This window comes from Lampetra planeri, chromosome 18 (assembly GCF_965212315.1).
Source record: "Lampetra planeri chromosome 18, kcLamPlan1.2.h2, whole genome shotgun sequence".
Classification (NCBI taxonomy): domain Eukaryota; kingdom Metazoa; phylum Chordata; class Hyperoartia; order Petromyzontiformes; family Petromyzontidae; genus Lampetra; species Lampetra planeri.
Window position 1 is genome coordinate 2,468,337 of NC_136124.1, and position 25,680 is coordinate 2,494,016.

The following is a 25,680-nucleotide window of genomic DNA, read 5'->3' on the forward strand; positions in this document are numbered from 1 at the left end:
GTGACGCGCCACGCCTGCAACACAAAAAGAGACAAAACGGACCACCAAATCGGAACGGTCCACCACGTGCTCTCCGGCGGACCAATCGCGCGCGGCGATCACCGCGGCACGGGCAACCCCCCCCCCTCCCTCCCCCCCTCGGCCGCCGCCTTATGCGCTGTACGGAATTTGTGGCGAGATCGCGTGTTCGCCGGCGGGAAAGGAGGAAAAAAATCTTCTTGTTGTGTGGCACAAGCAGCGGTGATAAAGCCGCGTCGGGCCACCACCACCATTCATTCTCTTCTTGTCTTTTGTTGAGATAACCCTCAACCTCGCGGCGACCATGGTGGAGAACGAGACGGCCATCAGCGAGGAGGAGGCGGCTCAGTACGACCGCCAGATTCGCCTTTGGGGTCTCGAGGCCCAGAAGAGGTGAGCGGTGGACCTCACAAGGGGCCTGGGGTGGGGGACGAGGACGAGGACTTCCACTGGGTTTGGCCACAAAAGTCCCACGTCTTTTTTTCTTTGCGAGCGGCTGAAACGCAAGCAACGCGTGTTGGTGGTGGCTAGATTTTCCACGCTTCGAGGCAGCGCTCTCATTCATACGGTGAAAATTCCACGTTTCGTGACCAACTTCTGAGGCTTGTTGGCAAAATGCCACGTTTTTGGGTGGGGGGGGGGCATGTAGCACAATTCTTGGAGCCGAAATACAATGCCCTTTTATCAAAGTCCCACATTCTGATCGTCAAAACATCACGGTTCTGGTCTCGCTTGCCCAGAGCTTTTGACCAAAAATACCACATTGAAAGAATTCTGCAGATTGCGGCCAAAATCCCACGGTTTAGGACCAAATTCAACTTATTGTGCCAACATCTCATGGTTTTTTAGGTGGCCTTGAGATGTTTGTGACTATCTTTGCTTGGACCTGATCTAAAGGGCCTTTTGCAAACATTGCTACTGCTGTGCGCAGAGGAATGAATGAATGAATGGGTGGATATCCAGTTAGTTGATGGCGTTAGCTGATGTTTGTTTATATTAGTCTGGTGTATAAACAACACATGTTTAAACAGGTAGACACTTGCATTATTTCAGATAAACTTTCAGCATCTATATATACACATACAGCTTAAACTTTTAATTGACATAACTCGTGTTAAGGCCCTTGAAGTCTGCTCTAGTCAGATTTATTTGGTGTCCCTATTTCGGTTTGTGTGCCAGTTATGTGACTCAATTTTACATCAACAATGACCTTTTTGGTCTGCCACGTGATTCAGCCTTAGTTCACAACCACACAAAAGTAGTTACAGCCAGCCACATGTGATGCATGCGTTACGTTTTACTATTTACTGGTCACTACATTGGCAAAACACTTAATGGTACATTAAGCCGTTTACAAATAACTTTCATGCAGAGGAAAATACACAAAAATGTCATGCATGAAGGCATATATACAAGAGTAGTAAATCGTCTTCTGCAGGCTGAGGGCTTCCAAGCTGCTGATCGTGGGGATGAAAGGGCTTGGAGCTGAGGTTGCGAAGAACCTCATTCTGGCTGGAGTGAAGTCCGTGACGTTTTTAGATCACAACAAGGTATGGTACCAAAATAAAGCTTTATTCCAAGCACTACTTACAAATATTTTTCATTATAACTGCTATATGTGCACACACTCAGTTCTTCTCGGTGGTCTGGATAAGGCCTCGGAGCTTTTGTAAAATACATGCACACGTTTACGTGTTGTTAAATGTTATGTTGTGGAGTCACACTTTGTGTAATACTCTGGCTGTGTTGGTCATATATGTGGAACCGGCATTAAATTACACGCGACTTATTTTGTATGTAAACAGGTTTTTGTGCCCTTTTCTAAGCATTCATTGCCAGTGCATTACTGGAGGTTGAATGTTTTTAGAATCGTTTGTCACTTTACAAATGGACAAGTCCACAAATTCGGCAACCTCTCTCAAATTCATGCAAATTGGTATGAAAGTGGCTTTATTATTTAACAGGTCAATGTTATGACACATACACAAGACTCAATGCAACATCACCATTTCAGCATGGAATTTAAACGTACACAATCCTGTGCGGTATTTTAGGAACATTTCTCTCTTCCCAAGAAAGTTACAGACAATATCGATCTCTACTAATTGGTTGACATACTATGCCCAAGTAAATTGCTACTTCATGGTTATGATAAGAATTGCCTAAATCTTTAAAGTATCAGTAAACTATATCCCAAATCGTGGAACTGCCTAGGAGTAGGTTTCCTTGTTTGCATGTTGAAAATTTAATTATGTGTCCACTGTCTGTGTAGGCAACAGAAGAGAGCACCCGCGCTCAGTTTCTGGTTCCACAGAGCCGGCTTGGAGAGAACTTGGCTGAAGCCTCGTTGGAGCGGGCCCAGAACCTCAACCCAATGGTTGATGTGCGGACGGACAAGAGTGACATCGCTAGCAAGCCCGAAGAGTTCTTCACCCAGTTTGACTCGGTGATTTCTACGTTCCTACCTGTTAACTCAAAGAAAAAAGTCACCGAACAGAGCTTGTTGATGTTTCGTATTGTTTTGGTCATCACAAGCGCAACTGGGTTAAATGTTAAATGACCAAGTCACCAGGAATGTGTCCGATCTCACGAGATCTCGGAAGCTCAGCACGGTTGAGTCTGGATCGTGCATCGATCGTTGACCACCATGCACACCAGCTTAGTGTAGGCTGCTGTTATGCTATGTGGTGGGCAGCGCTATCATATTTATGCTCCTCTTCTCACCATAATCCTCACAACTCGCATGGTGGAAAGCCATAATTCAGTGGTGAATTAATAAAGTGATGTACAAATATAAGACAACGGTCTGATTTGCTCCCCAAAAAGGTAACGTTAAATCACATTAATAAACTTAACAAGCAATGTTTAAACAACCAAACTGGTAATTTGTTTTATTTATGGGGAATATTACTGGGGAGGTGCTTTAGTATTATTGCTAGCCATGCTATCTAAATTTTTTACAGCCGTAATCCTCTTGTTATATCTGCATTGCATCAATACATTGAGAAATATTCAGATAATTAGCACTGTAAATGCCACCGATGCCCATTTCAGTTACCAAATATCATTTCAGGTAAGAATATGAGGAATAAGAAGTGTGTTTAGTATAGAACATGCCGTGCAGTTGCTATCCATGTTAATGGTAACCACAGGAGGGCAGCAGCATGTATACACTGTTGATTAAAACCTTCCAGTCTTAGACCGAAAGCTGTTGTATAAGCTGACTTGAAGATAATGTTAGAGTAACGTGCGTATAATATGTTTTTAACATAATTTTTTTAATTATACAACTAATTTCTAAATGTTCCAAGTATAATAAAATGAAATTAGACGTAACACAAGACGATTGCTTGTGTTGCGATCGAAACGTCGTGATATTGTTATTATTTAGATTATTTTTTCTATCTACGCTGCTTTACCGAAAAACCCAAAGAATATAGAAATTACATTTTGCATGACATAAGCTAGATGTACTGTAATTTAACATTTGTCTTGTTTTTTTTGTTTCTGTCCGTGCAGATATGCCTGACCGGGTGCCCTCAGGATGTCATGATTAAGATTAATAGCATCTGTCACGAGCGTAAGATCAAGTTCTTTGCAGGAGATGTGTTTGGTTATCACGGCTACATGTTTGCCGATTTGGGGATTCATGACTATGTGGAGTAAGTCGCTGTGAACCTGTTGATTGTGTAAATGCTTCTATGATTCATAATATTTGCATTGGTTAAAAAAATCTATATTTTTGAACATATTCTCAGAAAATAGATGACAAGTTCATTCAGAAATACTATAATTTAAAGAACGGAATATTTTGCAATGGATATTTATTGGTTATGATGTAGTTAGTTGTGTTTCTATAACATGTGGGTATAGTTTATACACTCGTCTGCATTTTAAACAAGGGTACTAGATTTCGATTTAAAGCTTTCGTGGTTGCAGGGATTCATATTCTTGTTTCTTTCGTGACTTTTCCGAAAGAACCAAGATTAAAGGTACTAGAATCACATTTAGTACAGTCAATAATAATGACCAAATGAGCTGAGATAAGCTCGATGGAGCCACATCTTGGAAGCTAACTATGGTTGAGCCTAGATAGTGCTTGGATGTGCGATCACCATGCACACCCAGGGTGTTGTAGACTACTTTGGGGGTGTGCTACTTTTTGGGCAGCAGAGGGATGCTCTCTCCCTTCATGTATCCGCACGCATCAGCTTGGTGACGAATGGTCCGTTAACTTTAAGGACCTGTACGATGTGGGAGGCCATCATTCAGCATTGCCTTTAAACACGGGCATGTACATTCTGAATGACATCTGGATGTTCTGCACTGTAATATTAAAATAACTTTTACATCCTGTTAGAGAAACACAATTTTAAGCACTTGCAGAATTTTCAGTTTTTTTATGCTCAAGTTATTTCTTAATGAAAATGTCCCAAATGTTGCCGTTAAGAGTGGGCGGGCATGTTGCTTGCCTCATGCTCTGCGGGCTAAAGCGTGTGCGGCTATTTGCTGTCGTTGTGCTTTTGAAGGGAAAAACCCAAGAAGGTGGAGGTGGAGAGTGCGGAGGACGGCCCTGCGGCAAAGAAGCGCAAAGTAATCTCGTCGGAATCGACCATGGTCAAGAAGGTGAACGGGAGGAATTACCTCAGTCGCTGAGTCGGTCAAATCCTGTATCGCCTACATTGCAATCGTGTACCGCCCTTGTGCATTGTAAGCCCTCCATGTCCTTGGGCTAAAAAAAAAAACCCCACATTTTCTTAATTTGCCTTATTTAGGCACATCGTGTTGGCACACATTTCTTGGCAAGCACACAATTCCCTTATATTAAATTATAGGGGTTGTCATCTTAGCCATGTAAGTGCTTTCACAGTGCTGGCGAATGCATCATATACGATGCGCGCATATTGAAATACAGTTATTTAAACTGCACAAAACAGGATTACTAGTGTTTCAGTAAGTTACCGTTCACTGTTTGCAGTTGTCCTAACAAAAAAGTTTACAAAAAATATTCCATTTGAAAAAGCAATGCTTCAAATTTACTTTTGGGATGCTTACAATTTGCTTGCTAGATATTGTTAATTCTTAACCGTATTAGGATTTAAAGTTTACGGAATTTAGTGTAATAGTTTGGAATATGTTTAAATAACATAAATGATGTGCACTACTGAATTATATGATAAAACCCATTAATGTATACATCGGTTTTAGGATTATTGGCAAACTTTTGCAATGCAATGGACTGGATTGTATACAGTATACATTATCGTCAGAATAAAATGTAACGTATTTGTGTTATAATGAGCATTGGTATGGTGTCCATCTGTTAGTCACTGTAAATATTAACTCAATATCAATGGTTGTGTAAATATAGGTTTATACTCTACATCAGGGAGTGGGGGAAACCTTTTCCTTACTAATGACTAAATTGGACTTTAAAATACTTTGTGGGCTACACATTAGCACACGCACCTTGGCGCGATGTGATGATTAATAACACGAAAGAGAATGTGGGTGTTGACCAAGTATGAAATAGACCCATGCAGTGAAAGAAGTGAGTGAGCTTGCTGAACTTAGAAGCAGTGTTGGCAGGGAAAATGTGTTCCCCTTTGATTAGTGTGGGTAAGGTGCTTGCAATGATGGATCAACATTGCCTGTGGGCCTTGTTGAAGTGGCCAGTCTCATGTGTCTCCAGGTCATAGATTCCCCCGTGCCTGCTGTCCAGAGAGGAATCTATGCATTACATGCGGACACGTTTTAAATAAGAATTATGTTTAATATTATGGTATGATTGTCTAATAATAATAGTGGAGACCTAAAGTGGTTTATTATATTCAGAAGGCAATGTCATCAAATGTAATACTTGGCTAAATGATGTAATAAAAGATTACTTGAGTTTTATGTAGCATGAATGAGTAGTGGGAGGTCGGTTTGGTTCTTAACAAAAGTGTGAGTTCCTGAATATTGTGGCTTTATAAATCACGTAACTATGCATCAGCATTAATCAGCAATTTTTTGTAAAAGCCCAAGGAGTGCATTTGTCGCACTGCCTTAGTTCAGTAATAGCTGCAGCCCTTGCCGTTTAACGCGAAAGAATGGCTTCTTTACAATGAGACTTTGCCTGCAGTTAACGGAAAATATCTTGTGCACGGTAATAATACTGCTTTATATAGAACGATTTGTGTTTACAGCTAATATTTAACAGCATGAGATTATTATTTTCTTGTTTTTATTCAGCAGTAATTGTCATTTGTTACATTATATTCTGCAAAATTGGTTTAAAATTATGTATTGTGCTTTGTATATAATGTTATTTTCAAAAGTGGTATAGATTAATGATAACACTTATTTTCGGCAAATCCTAAAATGTTGTTTCAATTTTTTTAAACATTCAATGTATATAAAGTGTATTATTGATAATGCTTTTGTATATTTTTTTAAAATCTGGAATTGTAGTTTTTTAAAATTAATATTTAAGATATGTTACAAGTATTATAAAATAATGTGTAATTTATAACCATGCACAGTTATTTGTATGCAATCTTTAATCTTTGATGTGTAATTTTTGTGTTAGGAATTTCTGTAAAAATGTTTTGGAAAGTCTAATCAATTAATTTGTATTAATCTGTGGACAACATTCAAATACATTGCCTAAATTAAATATATTTATGTAGAATGTTATATGTTGTAATTATTAATTGCAATCTATTGCGTTATATTCTGGAAAATTGGTTTTAAATAATGTATTTTGTTTGGTATATAATGTTATTTGCAAAGGTGGTATTATGGTTTAATGTTAACACTTATTTTTGCCAAATCCTAAAAATATAAGCATTATTTTTTCGATGCATGTTCTTTTAGAGAAAAAAAGTTGCTTTTGAGGTCATTTTCATATCATGTATTATATTCTTAATTTTAGACTGTAGAGTTTTGCACCTTGGCGGAAGCACTTGATGCAGACTGGACAACGGACCAAGCTAAGAAAATCATTAAAAAAACACCTGCTGGCTACTTTCTTACAAAAGGTATGTACCTCATAGCATCTTTTTTTTTAAGTGAACAATTAACGTGCGTGTTTTTTTTAGTATCTGTAGAGCATTGACAACTTCTTTATTCAATAACTTTACCAGGAAACAAAAACTATCGCAGTTAATTCGTGAGAAATGTATCCAATATGCCCCAGCTTGTCCCGAACATCCAGCAGCTTGTACTCTGACATGGCTTGTGTGGTTTACTGGCATGTCATGTCATTATGCGTAGGTTTATCGTCGCCCCAAATATGTAGTGAAATAGTAGCCTTGGCGATAAAGGGCACTTAGCAACTTTGAGGCGGGAGTGACTCATTGGGCTCATTGCTTCCTTGATAAAAACGGCTGGAGTTTTTGACATTTGCCGCCTATGCTGTGGACTGAAGATCGCAGTGTGTGGCGGTCTGAGAGCACCTTGTAGGATGGAGAAGGTAGGCTGCTGTATCCGCTTTGTGATCGCACAGCCGACCGCAAGGTCGGTGGGCGTCTGCTATTTGTGTGAAAATGTGTGCTCCCCCCCCCCCCCTTTCTAAATGCCATCATCCCAGCCGCATGCCAGGGTTATACCCCCATGAGCTGTTATCCTGTTATTTTTGGTTTCAACAAAGAGGCGTTCAGGGGCTCGGCGGTCGATTGTTATTTAGGTCAAGGCAGTGCAAAAACTTCAAATTGGGAGTTTAAAAAAACATTTATGTTTTCTTAAAAAACTTTGTAGCTGGGTGATTCTGGACAGAATGTTGAACCTTTACAAGCTTGGATCATATTACCTTTGTCATATGCAAGAACAGGCATTCTTTTATAGTACCAGATGTGGTGACATTTTCTATGGCTGTGTGTAGTATGCTTGTCCAAGGTGTTTGGCTTTTGGCTATCTGGGATATTCTATTGTGAGTGATGCTAAGTTAAGAAAATAAACCATAAATAGCACTTGTTTGAATTCGTAATAAAATTATTGTTATTAAATACAATATAATATCACAGTACACAGTGGACTGTTACAAATTAATCTGTTGCATTCTTCAAAATGAATAGAATAACGTATCCATGTGCTAAGTTTTTCTTTTGCTTTGCAAAGAACGTGTTTTAAAAAAAAAAAAATCTCCTTACACTTATCAATTTCTCAAATGTTGTGCCATAGTTTTTGCCAACAATTATTTTCCCCAAGATGGCCTGCAAAAGAGCATGCAACGGTGTGAGAAAGCCAACATTTTGGATGCTGTTTGTATGTGTTGCGAAAGTCTTGCACATCGGTACTTATTGCACTGGGAATCTGATCTAATGAAATGGGGAAATGGTGGGGTAGGCTTTGCAGCAGCGATAGTGTACAAAAAGAGAGGGGTGACTTCTTTTTTTTGTTACCAATAGTGCGGTAGGCAATTAGTCATCAGTTAGTCAAACTTTCCACGGCTCAGTCCCACGCAGGGCCCAAAATTAGTGTGGTTAGGCAGAATAATGTTCTAAACTATAAAAAATAGAGTTCAAATGTATGAAATATATGATGTTGATTTTTGATGGGGTTTTTTTCTTTGTTATGCTCTTTTTATTTTTGATGTTTCATTTTTAAATAGTTTCAGAAAATTATGTATTTACTAATAATTGGGATGTGTGATAGGCTGATATATTTTATGGGGCAATTCTTTTCAAGTTCTGAACTTGCACATTATTTGACCTGCTAATGTTATTTCTTTAGGTATTAAATACAAAAGCAATTATTCAGTAACGTAATTATTCCTTTATATTATACACTGTAGTTGAACATATTTCGAGTTGACAAACATACGTATATGTATATATATACATTTTAGATACGTATTATACGTTGCAGTTAAAGTATTTTAAACGAAATTTCTAAAAGCTTACATATGGAGAAAACCGTATACGGATTTTCACATAAGCATGCTTTAGACGGTGCAGCGTAGAGCACATGATCAGGGGTGGTGATCTTTAGAGGGGACTGCCGCTGAGTAACGGGTGACATTTTCACTCAGACGGTGAGCCCTCGTACGGCAACACGGGTGACCTCATGGGCATGATGTCACCCGGGACGGGGAGGACTACGATACGGTGTCGCATGCCTGCGGCCGAGCTTATGCAAACCTTTCTGGGAATTCGGCCGTAAAAAATAAAACCCCCATGAGTTAACATGATGCCGTCTGTTTAAATACACCCATGCGCGTTTGTAACAGTGGGAACGTATTTAACGTCTAGGGGAAACGTGGTATAATTATTTCGTCAACTTTTCAAGGAAAGTACAAATGTTAATACTGAGTAATCGTACCATGATTCGGAGTTTTTATATGACAACGAAATAACGTTTTCCGCGTTTATTTTATACATTTGCGCCGCTTGTATTCACTTGGTTGTCACTTTTCATAATAAATGCGAGGTGTTTGCAACTTAAATTTTGGGCGTATTTCAAATGATCGTTTGAACATTTATTTGTACAGTACTATAATTCAACGTTTTCATAGTTTATTTCAATATCTTTAAATCTTTTTCTTTCGTTTATATCAAGGTTACATAGCAATTATATTTTAGGCTGATATAGTAATTATGGACTACAGAAAACATACATTTAAAACAAACAATATTTAGCTGTTATTTTATTACTGGACTTCCTATAACTGCTTTGTAATGTAAAAATGAATCTTAATTTTAGAACTTTCGTGACTGCAGGAATTATTATTTGGTTCTTTCGGTTAAGTCACGTCTTTAGACGTGACTTAACCGAAAGAACCAAATAGTAAAAATGATTTTCCTTGAACAAAATATATCACGAGAGAAGAGACGTGGCAGACCTTTTTCACTTTTCTAATTCACTTGTAGAAATAAGCCCTTCAACTGAAAATGTTTGCCTGCATGCGTTTGATAATTTTGGAAAGTTACAAATGGAACAAGGTGTGCGCTAAAACTAGTCGGAACAACAACAGGGCATTCGGTACAGGCTGTCTGCGAGACGACAAGTTAGTGGCATTTCACCTTCCTTCCCTTCCGCCGTGTTGGCGGTGTTGTTTACTCCGTCCGTTGCCTTCTCTCCTTATCTCGCATGAGGGCTGTGCAAGAGAGCCGCTGAGCGAGTGTTAGGGTGTCGCTCGTCCGCACTGGGGAATTTCCACTTGCCACTGCTTTTCTGTGATAACGAGCTGGCCAAATTAGCGGTGCATCTGATCATTGCCTGGGGTCGGCCTCATTTGATTATGCATCTCATCTCGCATAGCGAGAATTTTGCGTGAGAAATTAAAATTATAAGCATACCTCCGATGCCAACCTCAAATGCAGCTGCTGATTGAAATGTATTATTAGTTTTTACATGAACGTTCGTGCTAATTTTCTTATTGTAAACATTAATTCAGTGTTAAATAGCTTGCTAGCAGAAGAAACATTGTCTTAGAAAAACGTTGGAAAACGTTTTAACGTTTTTATAACGTTTTTCTGTTTCGTTAACAATGTGTATTGTCACAGGCTAAGCAGAGAACGAGAATCACAGCAGTCCCCTTTAACTGTGCTGTATTAGTGACTGCAATGGACAGGGGTGGCCGTGGCATATGATTGACTAAATTCTCAGAAGTGAGCCTTTAAAAAAACTGCTGACACTGACCACCGCAGTCATGGAGCTTAAAAATCTAAAAACATGCCCTTGCTGATTCACATGGAGCCGGTGTTTGTGGTCACGCCAGAGTGGGAGATGCAGGCTGAGCCTAATTTTCCCGTAAAAACCCCGTGTATAAAGCAATAACGTGACAAATGACCTTAAAGAACGGCGAGAAAAAGTCCCCAAACGTTTAATGAGTTTAATTATTTTTATACTTTTCTAATGATGTCATTTCCTAATGGTGGGATTTTTTTTGTTTAAAAAGTATATTCAATTTAAAAACATTTTATAAAAGATCTTTAAAATGTCAGACTTGCTATGTAGTGCATGTTAACAGTGTAATTGCAGCTCATAAAACAAATAGATTTTTACAACACTTGCGTATAATTATTGAATGGTTAATTTAACACAATCAACACATTGTTTTTTTTGTGTGGTTCATTTGTTATTTGCTCATGTACAGTAATTATAATGTAACTTAAAAAAACGTGGTACTATTTTTACATTTAAATGTAGCATGAAGAGTGCTATATTTTCCCTAAAACAACTGCTTATTATGGTACACAGTCCCTAGAAGTAATACGATGATGTCCTTTGAAATGGTGTAAGTGTTCATATATATACGCACACTTCCTTATTCCATTGCTTTATGAAGACCTTCCCATACCATGCAAGTCACAGGAATTATTTGGCCATAATTCACCACTGGTCAGTGCGTGTTGGTGAAGACAGCATAGACGTGGGTGAGCACAGTACATGACAACAATTGACAGGGCTGCACTGCCCTCTGCTATGTACAATTTAAACCCGCAGCTTGAATACTGGTCACCCATCCAAGCTCAACCACGTTTATCTTCCGAGTTCTGATGAGATTGGGCACGTTCCACATGATTTGGTCATCGGCTGGGCGCGATGTGCATGTGTATATGATCTATGCTAAAGGCATTTTCCAGCTATAACATTGCAGTCGTTACACCTCTTCTGTAACAGGTATAGGTGGCAGTAGGGTGATGTTTACATGTATTTAGGTGTGGACGCTCTACAGATGGTTGAGTGGAGTAGTGGTTCGTGCACTGCGCTATGAACCCAGAGTCGCAAGCTCAATTCCCGGTAATGGCAAGCATCTGTGACAATTTCTGATCTGGACCTGAGCCCCCCCATTGACTTGCAGTCAAACAACATGCATGGGAAGTCATCATCCAGCAGTAGATTGACAGTGCTGAAAATGATCGTTGTTATTTTGCTATTCATGACAATGACTTTTAGTCCAAACTACACTGCTTCTTACCTCAAAATTCATCATTGGCCAAAAGTAAAGCAAGCATTTGTGGAAAAAAATGTCATGCGTGACGTAAAAATAAAGCAAAAGAGGCCTCATGAATCAAGCGTCCTTTTGAACTCGCACTGTCACATGCACCGTCACATGCACCGTCACGTGCTGCGATAGCTTTGGTTACAAAGGTTGTAACATCTTTATTGGAAGCTCGCAGAAGTTATACTAATTGTTGCATTCTGAAAATAGTACTTAGGTTTTTTATGTAATTAGACTTGTTAGACCACATTGTAGAGTAGTTATGAGAAATGAGTTTTAAGTGATAATTGTCAAACTGTAAACGATTAAGAGAAATGCACCACATTTCCTGCTCTTGAGATTGCAGGGTGTGTATTTAATTAGATTAAGTTGATCTATTTTAGTTGATCTGATGTGACAGGTTAATGCTCTTCGTCGTTACTGATTGCACGCCTTTTAAAATCTCTCAGATTCAAGCTTCTGAGAAGTAAGCCGTATGCACAATTGTTAAGCATACCGTAGTGTGTAAACCAATTTCTGGCAGGTGTAATTCAGCCTGGGTTTAATTAGTGAAGTGCCTTTTAGTTGTATTATTCCTGCCTCAGCGTTAAATTATATGCATGTCTTTGTTGTATTTTTCAAATTATTGCTTCAAGTTCTGAATCACAAACAGGCATATTTCACTTTAATAGGCCTGCCTCTGTTTTGTAAAATAAAAATAGTTCATTGTGGATTATTCACTGTGGCTGTTCGTGAGTAAACAATATGGTAAATTTTACTCAAATGGGCATTGTTCTAAATTTATGAGCATTTTTTGTTTACCTTGCCGTCGAATTTTTCTCTTACACCACATCCTGTTGACTGACATTTGTGTGCCGGAGCGTAGTTAACAAATAAGGTAAATAATCTGTTTCATATGTAGCAGCAATCCACACGTTTTTTTATTGGTTATTGCCCAGTTAACCTTGTTGTGGAACCATTTGTACCAACCAAGTCACCAGTTGTTCTCTATTACCCGATATGAATATAAAAAAAAAACATTTTGTTTTTGCACAATAGATCTCAGATCGGGCACTATACCATTGTGGAAAAGCCACAGTGTTAGATGTTGCTACGATGGAGACTGTGTAAAGGGCATTGGGCTGCAGTTTGACCAGTAACGGGAGCTGTTTATAACTCGGACTCATAAAGGCCACATGCAGGGACCACACGTGCCGCCTCGTGTTGCTTCCTCTCCAAGGCCCTTTCAATTTCCCTCTCATTGTACGTTTCTTCTTCTTCCTCCTTGCGATCTCTTCTCTGCCTTGTAATTCTTTATCCATGGAAAGCCACCCTTCCTGTGCTTTCTTCCACTGCCACGTAGCATTTTCTATTCTATAAACCACCTCCATTAGTTTGAGCGTTTGAAGTAAAAGCCCTGCCCCCCTGCCTGGAAAACTGAAAAATAAATTAAATTGATTTGCATACACGTAACATCTCTGGGATTGTTTTTAAATTAGGCTTGCTATGAGGTGAGGACAAAATGTGCGAGTTAGTTTCAAATCCAGAATAAGTTAAACCAATGCATCGCTTTGTTTACTACGCCTCTCGGTAAGGAGCGGTGGTGGTGGAAAGGGCCTGTGGGAAATACATAAAAAAAACGAAAGTAATAGTTTCGCCTGAATTCCAGTTAATTTGCATGTTGTCATCAGTCGATGTCTGGGAAGGGAGCTGGCTGCCCGTGGTGTGACGCACTCTTGCGTGCACTCTCTCGGTATACACCTGTCCTTCTCTTCCGGTTGTGTCGTGTGACTTGGCCACGAGCATTATCGAGGCATCTGTGGCTGACCTCCGCTGGAGTAGCGGGCTGCATGCCTCACTGGAACAGTTGCTGGTTAGATGTGTGCCACGATTTCCCCGTATCTGCATGCGCGCGCTGTGTGTCTTGTGGTGCGAGATTTTTTTTTGGAGGGGGAGGGTGAGAGGGACGCTATGCGGACATGGAGTTATTTTAATTCCTAAATGTTTAGTTTTTGTAGTCGTTTCACACATTTTGTAGATTAAACCAAGTTGGATTTTTGTGATCGGACGATCTGTTTGGTCTAGTCATAACATGATTTTAATTGCTTTGTCAGTGAAATGCAATATTGTTAGTGTTATAATGTAGCGTTCGTAGTTTTTAATAAATGGAAGCCCTGCACATTGCCAGTCATGGGAGTTGTTTAATGCCACACCATCCTTCCAGCTTGTCAGTGCATGCTGGTGAAGGATGCAGGAGGGAGGTGTCAAAGGTCAGTTCCGGCATGCCTTGTACTCGCCATTAATGTTAGCCCTGGTGGCCTCAAATCGAACTTGGGTTGTGCCAGGTTCTTAGCAGAGTATTGTAAATCACTGTACCACCGTTCCTTTTAGTATACAGACAAATAACTATAGGGAATTGGCCATATGGTATAACGTTAACAGCCCTCTTCTGAATAAGAGTCTTGAGACTTAAGTGAAGCTTTCCTATGTAAACAAGTATTTTACTTATTTACTGTATTGTAATATAGAGATAACTAAATTAGCATTTAAAATAAAGAATGGTATTTCATATAAACCCATCGATGCGTCTGCAATGAAACATTTCTACAGTTTTCCATGTTACAGCGCTGGTTCTGTGTTTGTGTATGTGACTTATACACCGCTGTCATTGAATGGGAAAAATAGAGCTCTGAAATTATTTGCACGACTGGGTCCTGACACAAAGCCAAGTCGTTTCAGTTCAGGATGTTTTGATTCTCTTAACCGGATAATCTTATGAAGCGGAACCTAGCCTCAATCGATAATTTTAGTTCAGTGCAACATGTTCAAATCCAGTGAAGCATAATATAGTTTCTATGCAACATGCTCAAATCCAGTGAAACATTTGACTACGTGTAAACACATGGAAGTGTAATGAACATGAACAATAACCCTCTGAATGAAATAAATGAGAATGAAAACAATGATTGCACAATTAGTCATGAATGGGTTAAGACGTCACAGGGTAGTTAATAGTTGTGCATTTTTATGACCTAAACTCTGCAGTGATAAAAACAACGTTATTTGGTATTTTAGTGTAGCAGGATGATGGATGCTTGAATAAGATAAATGTTTCCGTAGCCTTGGTCACATCATTCCGTTGTGCTACTCTATTGCTTTTAGATAAGGGTTCTAATGTTTTCACATTACGTGCTTGCTTATTGGCCTTTGCGTTTTAGTGTCAATCGATGTCACAAATAGCCTTTGAAGCTGTCTACCTATGTATTGAGTGGGCCACATTTAATCAGTGGCCTATTTGTTGTTTCCTTTGAGCCTTGGAACGCCAGTGTATATTTACATCTGCAAATACAGGGCAGCAGTAATTATATTTTTGTTCAAGTTATTTCAGTGTAAAGGTGGTGGGAAATATTTTTTTAGCTTGTCTGCAATGAACTGTAATATTTAAATACTGGAAAACGTAATGGTGCAGCCCTGCAATTACTCTTTCATGGCTCTGCTGGTGGAATGTCCTTCACTAGAGGAAAGCTCTGAAGAGCCCCTGTAGATGAATATTGTCCTACTCTTCCATGCTGACCTGACATCTTGGAAGAGGTGGGAGAACCCACACATTGCACCACCATACGCAATCGTCTGACCATGGTGTCCTCACTTATTTTGCTGGATGGACAGGCGGGTGGATTGAAAGAAAGTTGCCATTCTTTAAATTAGAATATTCCGATGAAATTTCATGGTTTACATTGTATCTCCTCCAACCTCGAAATACTCAAATTCTCCCCCACTCGTTCCTTGGATTTTTTTTTTTACAAAACCGTTACAATCAACTGAAAAACAACATTTGGAAGATTTTGGAAGATTCCAAATCCTAAAATTAGGACAGATCCACACTTTCAGTCACGTTTTTTATACAGTTAAAAAAAACCCTGATTTTGTACAACAAACTATCCAAGTAAGTGTTGTCACTTATGGACTGACTAACAAACTGTCAAAGAAAGTGTCTTATAATGTACATAAATCCATGTAAGGGCATATTTGTGTGTTTTGTTTTATTCGGGCTATGTACACCAGCACAAACATTACGTAAGCATGATGCAGTGTGTTTCTTTTGAATACAGAAATTGTGAACAACTTTCACACACTTGCATCTCCGGCTAGATGACTCATAGATGATTCATCCTATATCCTGTTGGGACATCATTTGCATGAAGTCATATATTACACTGCAAGATGAAAGATATGGTTCAGGTTAAGCCTTGTAGTTTTTCAAATCGTAGGATAAAATGTGTTACTTTTTGAATTTGTTTGTGCTTGTCATTTCCACAATCAAAATTTCGATTTTGTGATGGATTTATAATAGATTGTTTCCTGTTGGACATTAATAATTAGTTTGTTGTCAAAGTTTTACCATCCTGAACAAATGTGCAATTGTTAATATAAAATTTCTCACCAGCACTGCTAAGAGTTCTTAATGTGAACATTTTAAAGCTGTGTATCGCTGCATTACTTAAACTCATAAATGTTTTCACGTCATTATTGTTGTTTAAAAAAAATATAAACAGCCATGTGAATTTTTGTGGTCTGGACAGAGTAATGCATTATTCCGGCTTAAAGTAAATGTATTAAAGAAGACGTTACATGAGCTTTCATTATTAATATTGGGCCTCTCACAATTTCACAACGTGTTTATTTTGTGATTGATTATCGCGAAGTGGATGGAGCTCATTTAGCTTCCCTTGCAGAGCGACACGTATGTATGTTGAACTTATTTCGCTCTTTATCTAGCCAACCGTGCTAATCGGAGGTACGTGGGAAGGACAACAAACAAGCAGTTATACAGAAAGGAGTTTTCAATTTCTATTTAAACGTGCGTTGCTCCAGTGGCTTCCGAATATCAGAAGGAAGAGCGTTCCAGACAGCCGCAGAAGCGCTTCTAAAAGCGCACGATGCAGTCACCGTCTTTGTTTTATGGCCAGCCAAAAGCCCCTGCGAGGATGACTGGTTTATGCTCCTCGACGAGATCGGCAAGGTATTGTGTGTGGTTAATTTGTTTAAGTAAACACTCAAGTGTCACTATCAAAAGTGTTACCATTTTAAAGAAGTTTTTCGTGAGTTATACAAGGCCACACAAAACCTATGCACGCTAATGAATGATGCGGATGTATTTGGTTCTAGCTTTCTGTGGGAGTGCACAATTTGTTAGCGCGTATCTATTATGTTTCATTACCAAGACCAAAGAGTTGCGTTATTATGTCTTCCAGTGCCGCCATTCCCAGCTTGTTATGTGAATATTGCCCACTCGAACACATGTTGAGTCATTACGACTTTATCTTAGCATAATCATACAGGCTTCAAAAGTGTGGAGCCATCTATGATTATATGAATGTTTTAAATACATTGTTTAGGCTGTAAAGGCAGCGAGACCTTGTGAAAATGATAATGCTCCCTCGCTGATATTCTTACTTTTAAAGTACGTGCTTTGGTAATGTTTATTCATATTACACTTTAAAATGTGACAACATCAATTGCACTTAAAAGTGAAATTTAAGTTGCGTTTGATTCTTAGAAAGCTGAGTTTTCCCCAAACATTCACGGTTTTAATTATGCTCTTTAATCCCTTCAAGTAAAAAGATCAAAACGGTTTTGGATCATTATACCGATATTTGTCGCGATTATGGTCCGTTTTGCTATGTTAGGAAATAATGTTACTTTGGAGTAAAGCAATTTATTAACCAATAAATATGATGTTGCAGAACACTGCAAGTAAAGCATGACTTGCTATATTCTCAAACTAACATGCAAAATTATTGCATTATGAGCAATAACAACAGTCAAAGTTATAGACAGAAAATAGGGAAATACAAAACAGTATCTAAAACTGTATTAAGTGTAATATTGGTACAAAGCAAACACTTTACCGATGGAACTCAAGAATGTAGAAAGTTGTCCTTATAAAATGCCGATGGGAAAACCTTGCTCAAGAATCCCCGCACGGATCGATGCCCCGGGATGTAAATTGTTGTTTCTCTGTCTGCCACGCTTTCGGCAAAAAAAAAGTTTCGGAGCGCGGGCTTTTTATGTCCTTGCCCCTCAGATTTGGAACTCTGCCTGAAGAACTGCACATGACCACTGAGATTCTCCCATTTGTAAAGAAGCTAAAAACTTGGTTATTTCCTATGGTATGTTAGATAAAGTATGTTTTTTTACTGTACGGCGCTCTGAATCCCTTTGTGTGTGAGTCTGTTGCGCCTGAAAAATACATAAATAATAATTCACTTAATATAAATTTGTCTCTAGCTACAGTATGTTGCAGCCTTCTGCCTGCCACCTCCCAAATCTGATTAAGATGTATTTCAAGGATCATTGACTTGCACATTTGACTCTTACCAGCATGTTTTATATATGATGGAAATAGCAATGTATTTTCACGATAGAATCAATCATAAATCATACCACGATTCATTCCCCCCTCCCAGAAATTTGAGCATTATGATCTTCTTCATACAAATATTATTTTTTGTTTGCGTTGTATCCTCAACTGTCTCGTTTGTGGTGTTATTGTTTTTTGTCTTGTACAGTTTTGTTGACATCATTAGCATATACGTAGCAGCGAATTAATTGCAAAACTCTGTTCTCACATACTTTGATGCGGGTATTGTGAGTGTAAGAATATATTTTAATGAGAATACCCTTCCATGCATTGTGTGTGTACTAATAGGTTCTTAAGGCTCGATACATGCATAAAATCACGTGTTAATGTTGGTTTTTCAATGCTTATGAATTATGTGCAGGCAATATCCCAGCCTTAAAATTGAGCTAGTGTGCCGAGACACACAAAAAACAGGAAATAATATGAACAAGGCCATAAGGTACAGGACGAAAAAACAAAGCATTTTTTTGTATCAAAACGCTGCCCTGAATCTCAACAATTCATCCATTGTGAGTCATCGGGGGTGGGTGGGGGGGAGGGAGGGATGAATTGTTACATTTCTACAAAGTTATCACATCTTCACTCTACTGCGCCTCGTCCCGCAGTGTTGCTGCGGTTCCGAATGGAGCAGGGCCGTGACCCGGCGCCACAAACCCAGACGGAGGACACGGAGCTGCTGCGGCAGCTTCGCGACGCCGTGATTGAGGAGAGCGGCGCCGGTGGCGACATGATTCCCGACGGATTCGCGAGGTGAGCCGAGAGCGGCGGGGAGTGGCGGAGAGCGGTTGCCCCCCCCCCCTGCTCTCATCGCCGGGGATGGATTCCTCAACAGTGAAAAGCTGGAAATGGCTTCTTCCTGTTTTTTAAGCTTGGGGGGATATTTTCCCACACGAGTGAGCAGCGTCGCAAAATGTTGACTCCCTTGGGCTGTTTCTGAGTAATCGTACACAGCACAAAAGTTATTTTTGAATTGCGCTCGTTGCTCGTTATTGTCTGTGCCCCCCCCCCCTTGCTGTCACTGTATGCATCGAAGCAAATCGCTTTCCCTTAAGTCAAAACACATGTTGGTGTGTGAAAGTAGCTGATAAAAAAAATATTTCGGATGGTCTGTGTCGCGTCTTTGGCCAATTGTGAACGGTGCTGTTTTTAAACAGATTTAAATTGTTCCAGCAAACCTTGTGGTCGCTTAAACAATGTGGCTTCTGGGTTCACATGCTGTTGTGGCGGGGGTCAAGACGCTTGCAGAGGCACCATAATAACCGAGTGCCGCCATGTGGGTGCTTCGGCAGAGATTTGGCCGAGTTAATGTGTCGCTTGAAGGCTGCTCAAGCGTAGATTCGGCCCGGTGCAGGCACTCGACATCTGTGGAGGAGCTCAGCATCTCGAGATGACGTGGGATGTTTTTCTGCAGATGTCTCCGTCCAGGAGATAGCAAAATAGCATAATGTGCTGAATTGTGCGTGCATCTTCAAAGGCAACGTAAAAAAACGGTATCTGTGTCGTAATGAAAATAGTATAGAATTGTAAATGTGTATCCCCCATGTGTGATTATTTAATTATGTTTGCGGTTTTGTTTTTATAGTTCCTGTTTCTCGGAGCTGAGCCCAATTTGTGCAGTGGTGGGTGGTGTCCTCGGTCAAGAGATAGTGAAGGTGACAAATGTTACATTTTTTGTTGTTTTTAAAGTTTCTTACTTAAAGAAAAAAAACAGCATGTACCATGTATCAACACACAATATGGCGTCAAAACGATCTGAAAAGAGGGTAATTAAAGTGTTCAAGAAATCGCACCTAAACTTGAAATACATTCATGCATTTAAATATAATGATTTGTGTTTATAACATTATGACTTTATTTATGAACAAATTGGGCTTCGAAAAAGACCAGTGATATATTGTTTCTTATTTTCAGTTAGCACTGTTTGGCTTCTTTTTCCTATTACACATGCTGTATGATAATACTAAAGTAACTAAATGGAGGGTCCTTCCAACTGCAATATATAACGGTCCTTTTTGGAAATTGTGTTGTCCTACAGCAGTGTGTGTGTGACGTGTTAATGGTTATGGTTAGGTTGGTGGCTATGGCTCGGGCGCCTTCTATCACAGTTCAAACAGGCATGATTTTATCTGTAGCATGTTAGTTACAGCACACACCCTTAAGGTAAACAACAGGGAATGATGAAAAATTAGCTTGCCTGGGTTGCAGGCTGTTTGAAAATGTAGTTGTTAAAAGTTTTTTTTTCACTGGTTATAATCCAAATGGTTAATAATCTGGATTGCAAGTAGTTAAAATTGCAATACATATCGTATTTGTTGCCTATAAAAACAAATGGGTACAGTTGTGTGTGCATATAATTAGGTTAGTGCTATCCATCCATTGTTGTAATTTTCTTCACGTTTAGACGAGTGTTATTACGTGTTATTACTTCATGAACTTTTTCTTACGAAGAGCTTAACAATACAATTTAAGATTTCAATAACTCGTCAAACATTAAATGTTAAGCTTCACTAACGTGTTAACATGTAGTGTTTTAAAGATACGCAGCAGTGGAAAAACAACAAACAGCCAAAGGTGATAACACCTCGTGGCTTGGCTATCAAGTGTGCCGGAATTTGCAATTGCACGGGGTGGTCCAGAGGCCAGGGGGGGACCCATGCCCACGTCGAGTTACGTAAAAGGGTGGAATTTGTACAGGGGGGGGCATGTGATTCCTGCACCAGGAATCAACTCAAAAATTAAGAGTCCTGGTGGTGGTTGTGATTGTTGTTTTACCATTAGGAAAAACATTTGCACGTTTATTATGTCAACGGTAACATTTCTGTGAATTTTTTGCAATTTAGAAACTTTCGTACACCTTTTGAACAGCCCTTTTATGAATCCGCTCCTGGATGTGAGTCTCGTCATGCTGTGGGGTTAGTGGAGGTTAAATTGACATCTTTACACCACACTGGTTGGTCCGGAATAAAACAGACTATGCTTGGAAGCATAATCAAGAACAATGTATTTGGCTGCCTTGTCCTCTGCTGCTCGCAAAGTAACCCCACAACATCCTTATATAATCTGTTTTGTATGCATGGTAGTCACCCATCCATATACTATCCAAGTTATCTGATGGGATGGGGGGTGCATTCTGAGTGGTTGGTGAGCAGGTCAGTGGTAATCTGACCATTGGAATGTTTTACACTTCAATATATTGGCATACTCTGTATTATACATGGCTGTGTGGTTGTCTTTGTACTCCATAGGCACTTTCTGGAAGGGATGAGCCAAGCAATAATTTTTTCTTCTTCGATGGACTGGCTGGAAATGGAATGGTGGATTGTATTGGGAAGGAGTAAGTGGTAAGGCACGTGTCAGAAGAAGGCTTGGTCACGTCGTTTATTCCAAAAAAAACACTTTAATTTATGTTTTGTACCTGCCACAGATTTTGCCGCTGTGCGTCGGCATCGGAAAATGAGCGGTCACTTTTCTGAAAATATCATGACTCGTCTCGATTGTGATACTTCGTTGGTGTTCTTTGTCTTTTGAGTTAACTGATGAAGTATTGTGGTTATGTTTAAAAGTGTCCAAAAACATCCACAGGAGTTTAAATAAGTTTGCGACAATTGTTTTGTTTTTTGCCTTTTTTCACCTTAGAAGAACTGTCCCGTTTTAGGTGAACTTGAATATTACTTCTCAGTTTTCAATGCTCATTTAAATCCTTTCATATACTGTAATGTAATGTCCAAACCACTTATAAACATCGCTTATATTAATTGATACTAAAATATAAATAGAAAACTTTTTTCCGAATAGTTTTTAGAATCAATTTTACCATCTAGATTTGTGTATGTTGAACTTCTTTTGCGCACCGCATGTCACCAACCGTGCTAATCGTAGGTGCGATGTCAAATACTTTTTTCAAATTAAATTGACAAGTTAATTACCGTTCATGGTATAAGTAAATCATAGTGTAAATTTTTCTTTAAGTGTTAATCCTGGGTGTGTTTATATATATAAATACGTGAACTATGCCTAACAAATATTTTAAAAAGCAATTATGTTTACCATGCCTCCACAACTAATGGCAGTGCGGAGCCAACGGCACATTTAAACCCAGGGGAAGGGTGTGGAGATGCTAAAATTGGCGTTCTTTATTGTGGCTTCGTGCAAAATCGCAACCGCATGCACACGCAAGCAAAAAATAATAAACAAATAACGTATGGGAGTTTATACTCACTAAATTAGACCTCTGTGTGTGCTGCCTTACAAACGTAAATGATCAACCAAAAAAAATGTGCTGGTTTACGTGAGAAAACATTTTGGAAGGCCACATTTTCAGCAGTTGGGTTCCACTCCCACTCGCAGCTCAAGCAGCCCGAGTACCCTTGCTCGAGATAAACGTCATCTTCCCACACACACACTGTGGCTGTACCCACGAAAAGCACCATTTTGTGTACAACATTCTTTTTCAGCCTGTTCATAAGGACAGTTACTGCGAGGGCAAATCTTTAAGGCCACGCGTCAGCTGTGCAGCATCCATGGCATCTGGCAGAAGGTTGAATAATATCCTTTTCGAGGTGTGATGGCATCGACAGCTTTGGGCCATCATTATATCGAGAAGTTGATCGATTCAATATACTAAAGCCTAATAAAACAGTGACCATCCTTGCGTTGTCTATGGAAACGAAATTTCCACTCTTAAGACATGCCACTGTTGCTGACTAAATGTCCTGGGATGTATTCACTGCCATTTAAAGAGAAATTACTATTTAAGTGGTAAGTAATATACAACATGTGTGTCTTTAGGAATTGTCAGTAATGTAGACTTTTTTTCCCTGTATATAAATCGAAGTGGTGTCATTTGCATTCCCAGTAGTTTCTTTCGATTTTTGGCTATAGTAGCTAATTCTTGATCTCACAGGTGTGGAGTTTTATGATGTCTCTAGGGTATTTGCATACTATGCAAGCCTTCTTTATTAATTGATGTGTCATTAATACCTCAAAAACGAATATTTGAAGAAGAAAAAAAGCGTTTCACTAACTGCAGTCTTAGCCATTTCCCATGGTTAGTATTTGTACATTTTATCAATAATATCCAAGTAATGTTTTTAATGTTACTTTGAAAGGATGTGCAAAGTAGTGAACATCAAACAGCCTTGGGGGATTCGTGCTTGTAAACTGTTGTTTAAACAACATCGAAAAATATTCAGTCACCGAAACCAGCAGTAACTGCTTTAAAGAGATATTTTACATGTGTTTTGTCTGTGTGGTGCTTAACTTGAAGTTCAATATTTCATATTTGAAAAGTGGGTTCGGTTTGGATAATCTTGGAGTTATATAAATAATGGACAGTTATCAATTTGTGTTTTGTAATGCATTCAGCTGGACAGCAACAATTTATACTGTTTGTACTTACATTAAACTATCTTCTTTAAAGGTCCTGTCTGGACATTCTTTATTTCATTGTGCCATCAGCAATGCATGTATGAAAGTCATTATCATTGCTCATTCAATATCAAAGGAAGTCTGACCACCAGTAATTCAAGTATATATAGGACCAATGTGACTGTTGGAGTGTATTCGTTATCTTGGCCAGTGCAACTTTCTTGACTTGCCATCAACAAAGACGGTCACTTCATCGCGCACTTTCAGGTGCATTTCTGCGGCCATCTGGAACGCTCTTCCTTCAGATATTAGGAAGCCCCTGGAGCTATGCGCTTTTTAAATCATCTGGATTGACAACTCGTCTCTTCAGAATTGCTTTTGTGTTTAGTTTTGTCGCCCTTCCCCCGGACCTACGATTAGCGCGGTTGACTGCACACGGTGTGAAAGAAGTTCAACATCCAACAAGGATACCCGTCCAATTCCCCTTAAACCACCTCGTCAACATCTGCCTCTCACTTGGGCTGCCAAGCTTCTGTCGGCAAATTGAAGTTAGTAACAACATCTGTCCCTCATTTACTTACACCTCGCGTAACTTGTTTTCTCTGCTGCTGCTGCTGTACCTTTTTAATGTCTCCTTTCCATTTCCGCAAGTCCTCTAAAAGTATTAATTTAATATTGCACCCAAGGGTGAATGGATGTGTATGTTACCACTGATACTGGCATAGTGGGTACGTTTTTAGGCTTGCATTAAGTAATGGGTTGACATGCAAGAAATCATATTCTTAGGTTTTTTCGGTAAAGTCACGTAGGTAAAACATCAAAATTTATGAAAATAAAACAAAAATCACGACGTTTCGGAGGCAACACAAGTCTCCGTCATCATCAAGTGAGGCCTCACTTGATGCAGCTAATTCGGCTGTGACGGTCCCACCTGATGACGGAGACTTGTGTTGCCTCCGAAACGTCGTGATTTTTGTTTTTTATTTATTTTCATTAATTTTGATGTTTTACCTACGTGACTTTACCGAAAAAACCTAAGAATATGATTCTTTGCAGTCACGAAAGCTTCAAATCTAGAATTAATGACATACAAGAGTCAAGGTTTGGCATATCCAAAGTTCCTGGTCATTTAGTAGAGCATTTGTTAAACTATTTAGAATGCAGTTTGCAATAATGAATATTGTAACGTTCATAAAACAATGCATGCTAGAGCACAAACCAAAGCTCACAGCTTTCCTGAAAGATCATTGTTGTAGTAACTATAATTCTTTAAAGGGACACAGATTTACTGTGCGTGTGTGTACCCGTCTCCTTTGCCTCTTGTTCTGTTGTCCCAAGTGAAACAATCTCTGTGGTATTCGCAAGATAGTAGTCCCGTCGTTCATGGGACATAACAAAACAAAGGTTATCAAAAAAAGATAACTGGATTGTTTGCATGTACGTGTCTATCAGTGTGCAAACAAGTCATATGACTTTTAAAATTAGTTTTACACTCAGGCTGGAAAAATAAAGTCTGGCATAACGCCCTTTAGCATGTTGCGTTTGACAGTTTACCATCACAGCTTTGTTAAAGCTTGTTTAGTTTAGACAACAGAGCTGTCGTCCAAGCACACATGCGTGCACGTGGTCGGTTGCATAATAAACGTCGACCTGTAAATTAAATACATACACCTGATAGGTTCTGCTCGTGTCCCCAGATAATGAGAATCATTGATAAGATTTTAAGTGTAATTTTTTTATTTCATTCTTCATGGTTATGTTTTTTTTATTTGTTCTTAAATAAAAGTAATTGTTTTAGCGATAGGTCAAGTCTGCTCTCTGGTTGAGAAGTGCTCAATCCTGGCCAGCTGGCTCAAAACATTCTGGGCTAACCTCCGATGAGCACGGTTGGCTTTGTACGGTGCGAAAGAAGGTCAACATGCATCCAACATAAACATATAGGTTGTAGGAAATCGATAGAACA

At 39.2% G+C, this 25,680-nt stretch overlaps 1 protein-coding gene across 2 annotated transcripts; it reads left to right on the forward strand.

Annotated features, from left to right (window-relative positions):
* Positions 1 to 124: 124 nt before the first annotated feature.
* SAE1 (SUMO1 activating enzyme subunit 1) lies at positions 125 to 23,768 on the forward strand. Of its 2 annotated transcripts, XM_078602275.1 has the most exons (9): positions 125 to 411; positions 1,457 to 1,568; positions 2,291 to 2,464; positions 3,538 to 3,680; positions 4,548 to 4,644; positions 6,935 to 7,040; positions 18,956 to 19,100; positions 19,933 to 20,002; positions 21,596 to 23,768. In XM_078602275.1, exons 1-9 carry the CDS (start codon positions 323 to 325, stop codon positions 21,686 to 21,688), a joined length of 1,029 nt encoding a protein of 342 aa, XP_078458401.1. In that variant the 5' UTR covers positions 125 to 322; the 3' UTR covers positions 21,689 to 23,768. The 2 variants fall into 2 exon arrangements, with proteins under 2 accessions (XP_078458401.1, XP_078458402.1); XM_078602276.1 differs by lacking the exons at positions 18,956 to 19,100; positions 19,933 to 20,002; positions 21,596 to 23,768 and adding an exon at positions 9,032 to 9,446.
* Positions 23,769 to 25,680: the final 1,912 nt, after the last annotated feature.

Coding starts and splice junctions, on each gene's coding strand:
- SAE1 (XM_078602275.1), top strand. CDS start 323: ATGGTGGAGAACGAGACGGCCATCAGCGAGGAGGAGGCGGCTCAGTAC. Junction 412..1,456: donor GGTCTCGAGGCCCAGAAGAG/GTGAGCGGTGGA, acceptor CGTCTTCTGCAG/GCTGAGGGCTTCCAAGCTGC. Junction 19,101..19,932: donor ATTCCCGACGGATTCGCGAG/GTGAGCCGAGAG, acceptor TTGTTTTTATAG/TTCCTGTTTCTCGGAGCTGA.